The following is a 10,893-nucleotide window of genomic DNA, read 5'->3' as shown; positions in this document are numbered from 1 at the left end:
AGTTGCCACAAGAGTTACTTCCTGTTGCAGCTATAGGGTTAGTAAAACAGGAACAGCAATGCAGTAATATTTCATTTTAATGACAAGCTTTCTTTGTAAAAGCCAAATCACCTCTTAGTATATAATATCATTTAATAGCCATTTTCTGTTACATAATTACAGGAAAGAAAGGTAGACCAAATCATCATGACGACATCCCCTTCTCGCTTCACAAAGATGTTATAAGGGTAACAATGAAAGGTTGAATGTGGCCAAGACACCAGCGATGAAAAGTCATCTTTTTTCTGATCTTTTATGCCTTGTGAGAGCCTAGGGAATAAGGAAACAACATGGGAGCAACTCCTGATATAGAAATCATTAGGGGCAGTCACTGATGCGCTTCTTGCAGCAGCTTTTCAATCATAAGCGAATGGGTGTTGTAGAAGGGCAGGCCATCCACTTCCATTTCCAAACTGGCAGTTTTTCCACTGCGGACCCCGTGACGCACAAGTGTTTTCAGAAGCTTTTCTTCCTTTAAAAAAACCCCAAAATAGATTATAATTAAAATCCTGAATCAGACAAGAGCATTCATCAAGATCTTTATTTTAATTCTAGGGGAGACTGACCACATCCTCTATATTTATTTTGACAGCAATTTGCTAGCACCTTTTTTCCCTTGTCTCAAAGAATACATGCAGCATCTGCAACTTAGGGAGTGTCAAAAGGCTTATATTCTTCACTGCTCTTTAATTACTGAATGATATTATTGTTCTCCACACTCCCTCAAACATTAGTGTCAATTCAGAAACATGAATCCTTTTTCGCCTGGTTTCAAGTTTCTACTTTGTACAAATCAGAATAAACACCGAAAGTATCTCAAAAAACTACCTGTCATACAACCAGCATAGCAGCTGGCTGCAGATGCATTTTTAAAGCAAAAGAACAGAAGGGAAAAAGGATACATCAGGAGAAAAGGTTACAGAGAGTACTGGAACAGTCTGCACAGTCACTTCCCTTTCCTGGATCTTCTGTGATCTCTGCTGTGCTGGTTTCAGCTGGGATAGAGTTAATTTTCTTCATAGTAGCTGGTATGGGGCTCTGTTTTGGATTTGTGCTGTAAATAGTGTTGGTAATATAGGGCTGTTTTCATTATTGCTGAGCAGCACTGACACAGCGTCAAAGCCTTTTCTGCCTCTTACCCCACCCCACCAGCAAGTGGCTGGGGGTGCACAAGCTGTTGGGAGGGGACACAGCTGGGACAGCTGGCCCCAACTGACCAAAGGGATATTCCATACCATATGATATTGTGTTCAGCATGTAAAGCTGTGGGAAGACAGAGAAAGGAGGGGACGTTTGGAGTTATGTCATTTTTGTCTTCCCAAGTAACAGTTACGCATGATGGAGCCCAGCTCTCCTGGGGATGGCTGAACACCTGCCTGCCCATGGGAAGGAGTGAATGAATTCCTTGTTTGCCTGGCTTGTGTGCACGGCTTTTGCTTTCCCTGTTAAACTGTCTTTCTCAGCCCACAAGTTTTCTCACTTTTAGTCTTCCGATTCTCTTCCAGTCCCACTGGGGGGGAGTGAGAGAGTGGCTGGGAGACGCTTAGTTGCAAGCTAGGGTTTGCGTGCTTTTTGCTCTCTGTCCTCTTTTTTCCTATTGATTTTATGAGAATTCTGATTGCTAGGAAAGGAATGGGAAAAAAGAAAACCCTGAAATTGTGCTTCCTTGGGATTCTCTGAAATAGCATATAATTTGTTTAGAACTGTAACGCAATTTCACATTTATAATTGTTATTTTCTAGCTTAACAGCAATGTGAGCAGACAACAAAGCATGTTCCAAGTTGAGCTGTTAAGTACACAGAGGGAACAAAATTCTTGGTTGTGAGCTATGGGCCAGTTAGCATTGTGAGATGAAAAGATGGGATTAAAATCAGCTCTGGAAAAACACAAATTCTATGAATGGTGAAATTAGAAGACCTGGTTCCAAATGGGTGTATATCTAGCATAAACTGCTTTGTTTTTCTCTTGATATGAAATGTACACAGTAAAACTTTTTCTACTGTCTTAGCATTTACTATAAAAAGAATTTTTTTCCCTAATTATGTTAATAAAAAAATATAAGAAAAATAAAAAGCCTACTCACATCTTAGCTTCCCACTGCCCCAACCCCATGGTAATTCACATAAGACCTTGAAATAGTCATATAACTATATTTTCTTCCCTTCCTTTGTTAGGAATGCCTTTTCTGGTCTTTGGTCTCCTGTTCTGTTTCCATTTGCATGAGACCCTGCTGTGACGGAAATTGCTACTGAAGCAACCCTACCAGTGCCCTTGACAAACAGTTCTGTAGGTTTAAATACTTCTTGTTTGATATTGCTATACAATAACCTCTAGCAAAGTCCTTTATCTCTTGGACACAAATTAATGATGAAAAAAATACAAAATTAAGATGTCTAACATTCTCTTATTAATGGTTAGGTTTTTTTTCCCTAGAAAGTCTTCTAAACTATGAAGAATACAATAGCTTTAGATCTGAATTTAGGCACAATATGGTTGTATTTTATGTAATATGGTATATGGCCAAAATATAAATATTTCTGAAAGAATTAAAGCATACCTTGTCTGGTCAATTAGCAGAGAATTTAGTATAAGTTGGTAACCTGCTTTCTGAACGCACTTTATAAAGCTTTGTCTTATATTTCCTGGTAAAGCATCCTGGTTCTTAGCTGCAACAAAGTTAAATGAGGCACTGGGTTTTCTATTAAAGAAAAAATATGCATAGTTACACGGTGTCAGTCTTGACTTCATGTACCAATATGGTAATGATGCAGCTATTTAAGAAAATTATCTGGATACATTGGTAGCATAAAAAGGGCTTCTTTGTAATTTATAGAATTATAAATATACATCAGCTTATATCAGATGAATGTTCATATATATGAATGCAACTATAAGCACCTGATCTTTCTGCACGAGAGAGGTTTCTCTTAGCACTGAGTATCTATATGCAAACTGGCACTTTATATCTCTTGTGTCACAGAAAAGACACCTGAATTAGATTCACAAAATCTAATTTCTAATTAGAATTTTTTTCTCCCATATTTACATGTTAGAGCTCTCTGATCTGCTTACATGGGGGAAAAAAGGTTTGCTTGCTTAATTACTATATAACTACGCCTGAGAAACCATATTTTATTATCAAATGCTATTGTTTCCACTTGTAAGGAACATACACAATATACAGTATGCCTCCTTAGCTGTAAAGTGCTGCAATTTGCTCACAGTTCTCTCTTTAGCAAGTAATTATGTTGGGAGTGGGCTAACCAGAAAAATAATCAAATTACTAGAAAAAGAACTTGTTAACTTGCAGTCTATTCAGGAAAAAGCCTCCCTTATGAATGACAAAGCTAGTAAAGAATTACAAAACAAATGTCACAGCTTTTTATATTGCTCATTTATAACGTAATTAATATTCTTATAGGTCATAATTTCAAAATAAATACTATACAGTTCATTTCTTACCATTAATAAAGAGTTCAGTAAAAGAAAAACTGCCTGATACGTTAACCTGTCTGTGAGTTACAAGGAAATGCAGAGTTGAGTGTGGATGATTTACTATATTTCCCTACAGTCACTTTGGTAAAGACTACCATGAACATCTGAAAAATCAAACCAACATTGTATTAACCAAGATAATTATGATTATGATTCAAGTCCACGACTGAAAGGTAAGTAAAGATTGCTTAGATCAAATTGTTTCTTGCTCATCAAGTTCTCAACAAAAAACAAATGCTTTGCAGTATCTCTTATTAATATATGTGTAAAGACTAATTCATGTTCAATCTTGGACCTCTGTTCAGTGGCTATATGGCTATGCTAAAAATTGGGATCAGTTTCAGTTTTATGACCTTTAGATGAAAAATCAAAATAGCAAGAATTTAAAAAAGTAAGACCTACTCTAAAATACTTAAGAGCTGCTTTGTTGGAATTTCACACAGAACGTACCATCATCTCAGGCACAATACTCCACTGTTGTGGGCAATATCTATAGTAGATGGATTACATTTTTCTTAGCATTCTTGGAGGTCACAAACTTACTGGTTTTGTCCAAGACTCTATAGAGGTGGTCTGCCAATAAAACTGAAGTTTGAAGTTCCTAACTTATTACGAATATAATGGAACAAACCTTACTTGATAATTCAGTATATTTTTATTTTTTTTAAATGCTGCCAAGTTAAAAATAGAGCCACGTGCTCGGCAGGATGAGCACAGATCACAGTAATTTCTCACCCTTCTCAGTTATTTTACTTTTTCTCAGTCTGAAACCTTTGCATTCCCAGAATATCACACTGTTCAGCGCTGCATTAGTCAAAACACATTTAAAAATATTCATCTGCAAGTCTCTCCAACTTCAATTTAGAAACATTCAAAACTAAATATAGAAAGGTTCTAACATAACTAGAAAAGGCAGAAAGATCAGAAGGACAGAGTGGCTTCTGTATTAAAACTGTGACTTTTGATTTTGGATGCAAGACATCTAAAGGAGCATACAACAGAGATTTATAAAATCATAACAATGTTAAGGAAGTGAACAGGGAATTTTAATCACTGTATCACAGTACAAGGATTTCTTGCACTGCCCATAGAATTGTAGCACTGTCTTGTACTTGAAATCACAGCACAGGAATACATTCATTTTTGAGGATTTTTATGTTCGATCTGTCTTGAATGCTCTGCAGAATATTCAAAGTACAGTGTGGGTGTTCGTTCACCAGGGATTCCCAAAAGTCACCAAAAGACCATGTGAAAGTAAGCTATTGAACTGGACTAGGCAGGATTTAGCGGCTGGTAGCCAATTACATTAACATCATGAGCAAGTCACAACTCCTTGGACCTACAGAAATTACCTTGGTAACCGACGGAAGTGCTGCTAGCCAGACCATCTTCTTTGATAACTGTGGAAACCCAACAGCTTTCCTCAGATAGCGGTCATGTAGTTCACAAGTGCTGAGGATATATAGAGCACAAGCAATGGCATAGCCTCCCCAGTTAGAGACCCCTGCGAAAAAATGTCACCATGAAACCAAATCGTAAAAAATCGCCCAACAAGAGTTATTGCAAATATACCTAACCTGCGTAAGTCATTAGGCACGTACAACTGCGTGTCACGTAGCGATGGTGAAATGGAACATGGATATGAATTAACTATTGACATGAATTTGGAACATTTATCTCAGAAAGACACAATTGTTTAAACATACTAAAATATTTGCAGTAGTATTTCAGATTGAATTTCTGCAAGTTTCCACTTAGCTTAGTTTGTGGTTTGTCTTTCCAACAAAGCAAAAACTCAAATGGGCATGGTCTGTAACACAATTCCACCTGGCTTAATGTGAAATCCATGAACAATGAGGAGCTGTGTTCCAGCCTGGTGTCTTTTGCTTTTAACCACACAGAGGTAGAAGATTTTCATAAAGCATCCTAAAAACCAGGCAAATGTTCACTGGTGTCAGCTTTTATAACAGAATGTTGTACGATTGCAGAGAATCCCTTTTTGGTCACAAATGATGACAAATGAAAGAATTCAGCTATTTTATAAGGTATGAAGCCACAGTGAAACTAATTGTCTGTGTCTTGATGATGTGTCCTTGTTGTAAGTATCATCTACAAAAAGACATTCTAATGTTGTTAATGTCCATAAATTTCCTGTATGCTGTTATCAACTCAGTCCACAGAGTCTTGTTTGACAGTTGCTTTGTCAAGACTGCACTGGAGATCATTAGATTTCAAACTTGCTGTGAGGTTATCTCTGCTGCTTGATAACTTTTCCAGAGACACAGAATAGCAAAATTTTCAAAAAGCGTGGAAGTCGTTTTAGTGCATGTAGTTTTCCACACTTAAACATACCCAACCTCCGCCTCACTTCCCTTTGCAGGGTCTGGGTGTGAAAGTTGCTTTCAAAGTAAAAGGCATCAGAATTGCAAAACAGCCGCTGTAGCTGCTATACACATATAGCCGTAAGCAGTAGATGTAGTTATCACCACACTGTCAGAAGCTGCTGGTTCACTATCAAGAGTGTTAGATACCTAGGTTAGAAACCTAGAAACCTGAGTCTAGGTAGAACATGGACCATTCAGTTCATAAGTTGGTCCTTGCTGAACACACCTCTTTCACTGCAAATTTTATTTCATGCTGGTTAAGATGTTAGGGTAGAAGAGAATTTTAATTATAGAATTCAACTTTTGCTGTACATCAAGAATGTACATCTGTCCTTGCATGGCTGTTGAAAGGACTTATCATCTGCTCATGTAAGAGCAATATGACTGATGACCCTGACAGCTTGCACCCACAGAAGCTTATGAATTATACTGAAAATTCATATGTGCATAGACATTTTAATTCCCACACAGAACACTTCTGCAGCCTTCCTTGTTATTTTTTTTAAGGTGTGATTTTTCAAGAATATTCAGGATTTGCCCAACTATTTCCAACTAAATGCACTTTCTTCATGGAACATTCTTAATATTCAGTCATTCCTTGCTGGAACCATAGTTGTCTAACTCTTCAGAAAATGGCCATAACACAGAGACAGGTTTGTTTGCTAATGATGACTTGGTCATACAAAGAAAGGGCCCATACAAATTAGTTGGAAAGATGGAAGTTTTCTTGTCAGTTGTATTCTCAAACACCAACAACTCTCCCACCCCCCAAAAAAAATCCCTTACCGGCTACAATAGTAAAATCAGCTTCAACATCACAAGCTATAACATCTCCATTTTTTATGTGCTTCTTTACAGCATCTTTTACTTTGCCCATTCCTAATTCATTTCCTCCATCACCAACACCTTTATTAAAAGAGAAAAAGACTAAATAAGTATGAACTCAACATATAACTAACAATCCATTTAGAAAGTCTCTGACAGTTCATAGCTCTATATGAGATGATTTACCCTTTTAAATCAAAAGTGTCTAAAACCAGAAGAGTCTGAATGAAATAGCTGAAAGCATCACCTGTCACATGCTAACGTGTAAGTGTATATACACAGTACATGCTGTACAGGTGCAGGCAAAAGAAATAAAAATTATAAAGTGCTCATGAACTGCAAACAGAATTAAGAGAGTAAACTTTGCTTACAGAAGGCCTTAAATGAGTGTTCCACATAATGCAGTATCTAACTACCTTAGTACAAATAGAGAAAGATTAAAAACAAATCAAAAATAAACTTGAGAAATTAGCCTATGATTCTATAATAAAGCAAGCATAGAAAACTTTGATTTGTTAAAAGCTTTAATTAAAAAAGAGATTAAAAGGAGCAGTTACTGCAGTAAGATAAGCAAAAATATATGTAAAGTCTTTGGCAGAAGTAGGACTTACTGCACTGGCAATTTAGTTTATACAGATCACTGTCATTTATTGTGCTTGTGTACAAAGACCACAACCCTGTGTACTGTTTTCATTTTCTCCCGTAATTTATGAAAAAAAAGCTAGGTTTGTTTTTTTTTAATGTTCATATATTCAGGGTGTGGGGCCTTAATTTTTGGTGGTCAAATAGAAACACTGTGTATTTGTCTCAGTGATTTCAATAATTTCAGGAAAATTCTAGGCAACCCTACGTTTGGGACTTAAAATTGTTAGATGTCATTCAGAGAACTGGAGATGAGGATAACATAAACTAGCAGCTTACATGAAAGCTGTATAGTACTTTTAGTCGCTTACCAATGTATTTTAAAAAAACCCCCAAATTCCATCTATTTAAACAGAAATTAACATTTCTCTTTCACCTTTTAGTCTAAAAGGCATCTTCTCAAGTTTGAAGATCTTATTGAAAAGCCCTAGTTAAGGTCTTTGAAAGAGTGAAGAGCTCCAAGTCCTTACTGCAATGTATCATATTTGCATTTGAAATGTAACTGTGCTCTAATGCGTAGCATGTGTTACAGGAGAGAAATTACTCTATTTATAATTTACAATTCAAGCCCTGAAAATTGCTAAATTTAACACTTTTAGTAACTGCATAAATATCTCACATGTCTGTAGCAAACTACTTCTGTAAGTGAAACTGAAAGCAACATTTTTTTAATTTAAGTCTAAATAGTCAAGGGAAGCATAGCTGTGTTACACATAACTTAGGTAAAAGGATTTGCCATGAAACATCTACTCTTTTTTCTTAGCTGCTTTAATAATCTGTTCACATTCATTTCAGTGTTGGGAATTAATGGTGCTTTCTGAAATCTGCTTGTTGGTAGTACTTTTCAAATAGGTAATCACATAATCATGGCCCCTTTATCGTCATACATAAATATGGTAGTTACTACTGTTTTGTAAGAATCCACACAATATTTTGATTTTCCTTATATTCCAAATCCAAATTTTTGCTCTTAATATTCTTTAAAAAGGCTAACATGAATTCTTTTCCTTTGAAGATCATCAGCCGTTTCTTTAACTGAAGTTGTGGCAGGAAGGACAATGTACTCCTTTCAATATTATTCTTGTATATATATATTTTGTTGGAGAAGGCACTATTATAATAGGTGCAAATATGCAATCCCTGCTCAAGAGAATGTACTGCTAAAAGGCAATATAAACTAAGATTCTATCCAGACTGCTGTTTTAACTCAGGTGTAACAATCATTAAAATAACGACTATTTTAATATGTAATGTTTCCATTCACTAGACTTTTGCTTACTATCCTGCCTTTCACACATAAAATACAGAATAAAGTCAGTGTCAAAAACTAAACCTAGGGAAGCATATGTATGCACACTGATGTATAGATAGTACACACATCTGGGCTTGCTTTTTCATCCTTAAATAACTTTGAAATCAACTCCTTCATTTTTTTGGTTGTGAGAAGCCTTCAATAGAAACCTCTAATTTTTTCTCCAGCAACGGTCTCTAAATTCAACCATGAGAAACAGCTGTAGCCCACAAGCAGTTATTCAGCACCTGCCTCCTGCTCCCCTTCACTTCCAGCAAGAGTTCCTGTTTCATGCTTCTCTCTTACTTCTGAGAATATAACACAAACTCACACACACCTGTTGTTGTGACTCCTGGAATGGTTTTTCCAGCTAAAAATAGTTCATCTATGGGATCCACTAGATGTTTAATGTTAACTTTTCTTGCATTGTAATAATTGCCATCGGCAGCCATCCCCGCACGCTCTATTGCTATCAGGTGATTGAACCTGGTTAGAGATGAGTGAAAAAAAATGGAGAGGAGTCAAAGCTGTGCTTCTCACACAACAAACTCTTCTGTTGGCTGCTTTTCCTGTTGTACTTGGTTCTACTTTTTGACTGTTTGGGATTCAAGGTAAAAGTTGGATGTTGTTTTGTTATTTCTGAATGTAGTTCTCTATGGTTTATTTTCAAAGGTTGGTCTAGTTTCTTTATAGCTTGAGTGCAACTCCCTCAAACCACAGTTGCCATTAAGAAATTGAGTTCCTGAAATCCTCCTAACTAGCAATTCTCCTAACCAGGCCAGCCATCTGGCCTTGCTCCATTTCATGTTAAAATACATAATATCTTGTAAAACATTAGTCTTATAACTGTTTTCAAAGGAAACAGGGAAGTAGCAAATTAGTGATTAGCTAAATCCTTGTTACAAATATATTGCTTGGCAAATGTTCATTTGTTTCTAGTTAGGGAGTTTTTTTGGTTTGGGTCTTTAGATTTGAGGGACTTTAAGTCTATGGCTATTTTGCTAGTTATGGAGGTAGACAGATGTACTGCATATGTTGTATGTTCTGAGGACATTTTTAGTACTCAGTTCTGCCACTGTATGTTATAATTAAGCTATTTTGCTTCTGTTTCTCCAATTTCACTGTGAAGAGGTTACTAATTCTGCTAAATTATGCTTAAGGTTTTTGTGGGTGGGTATCTATGGTGACTCCAGAGACCTTAAGCAGGTTAGTTGTTTACTTTCAAAAAGCACTTACTATAGATTTTGGGACTGTGGGATCAATTGAAATAGAACCTGACTGTAACTGTATTATGCATAGCTATATAACAGATTTTTAAAACAATACATAAAAAATGAAGGCAGTATCATGCATATTATTACAGCATACAATTATAGCATACACTAACCTGTAGAAAGAAATGGGAATCGAATAAGTTAATGAATTAAATACCAGGGTGAAAGATATTTTTGTTAAAGAGAACAAACTGAAGGCAACTACATTAAAATGCTTTACAAAGAAAGATAAACAAAAATTAGCAGTGTGTGCCTATTAAAGGAAATGTAAGTTGCTTGCCAAGTAATGAAATGTGCGTATGGCTACTTAGCAAATTCTCCAGTGCATTAACCCTAAACACACACTTTGTATAAATCTGAATTTTTGCCCAATATTGTATACTCAACAATGCATACGCAAACAGTTCAAATCAATATTGAGAAGTGCACGCATACATCTATAATTTTGGCTTTGGCTGCCTAAAGACAATACGATGATCACTTTCATGCTATTACAAACAAATGACATTTTATTAAATCAGATCAGATTCCCTAGCTGTCATACTTGAGCCAAAGCTCCAGAAAGCGAACACATTCCACAGTGCTTTTCCACGCTCTTTCATTGACTCTGACATAACACTCCCCTTTTCTGATTTTCTCACTGATTTAAAAACTGGTAAAATAATATATTTTGTGTGTGTGTACATATCTATATCTATATTTATGGAATAACAGCTGAAAAGCTTTTAGAAATTTTTCAAAGGAAAAGAGCTATTGATATATGAAGCATCTTTCCTTTTTTTGTACTCCAGAAACGCATAATCGCAGAATAACGTGGAATTCTGTTCTCTGTGTGTGCTCTAATACCAATGTTTGGCTTCAAAGTTTGTTCTGTTACTTGTAACCATTATGCTTTCTTAGACCATGGTCATTATTTTTATTATAACTTTACACAGTAGAGGT

General features: G+C 36.0%; 1 protein-coding gene across 9 annotated transcripts in view; it reads right to left on the bottom strand.

Annotated features, from left to right (window-relative positions):
- Nucleotides 1–59: 59 nt before the first annotated feature.
- The window catches only part of DGLUCY (D-glutamate cyclase), a 45,560-nt gene continuing 34,726 nt past the window's right edge, over nucleotides 60–10,893 (bottom strand). For 6 of the 9 annotated variants that reach the window (XM_064460569.1, XM_064460571.1, XM_064460572.1 and 3 more), the window contains 4 exons: nucleotides 9,015–9,163; nucleotides 6,706–6,825; nucleotides 4,888–5,039; nucleotides 60–511 (listed from right to left, as the gene is read on the bottom strand). In XM_064460569.1, the coding sequence (XP_064316639.1) occupies nucleotides 368–511; nucleotides 4,888–5,039; nucleotides 6,706–6,825; nucleotides 9,015–9,163 (565 nt within the window). In that variant the 3' untranslated portion in view covers nucleotides 60–367. Of the gene's footprint in view, nucleotides 512–2,596; nucleotides 2,739–4,887; nucleotides 5,040–6,705; nucleotides 6,826–9,014; nucleotides 9,164–10,893 lie in introns of those variants that run through there. The other 3 variants (XR_010374458.1, XM_064460576.1, XM_064460575.1) reach the window with 3 other exon arrangements.

Source organism: Phalacrocorax carbo, chromosome 9, assembly GCF_963921805.1.
Source record: "Phalacrocorax carbo chromosome 9, bPhaCar2.1, whole genome shotgun sequence".
NCBI classification, from domain to species: Eukaryota; Metazoa; Chordata; class Aves; order Suliformes; family Phalacrocoracidae; genus Phalacrocorax; species Phalacrocorax carbo.
Note: the sequence above shows the minus strand (reverse complement) of the source record. Positions and strands in the feature narration are given on the sequence as shown.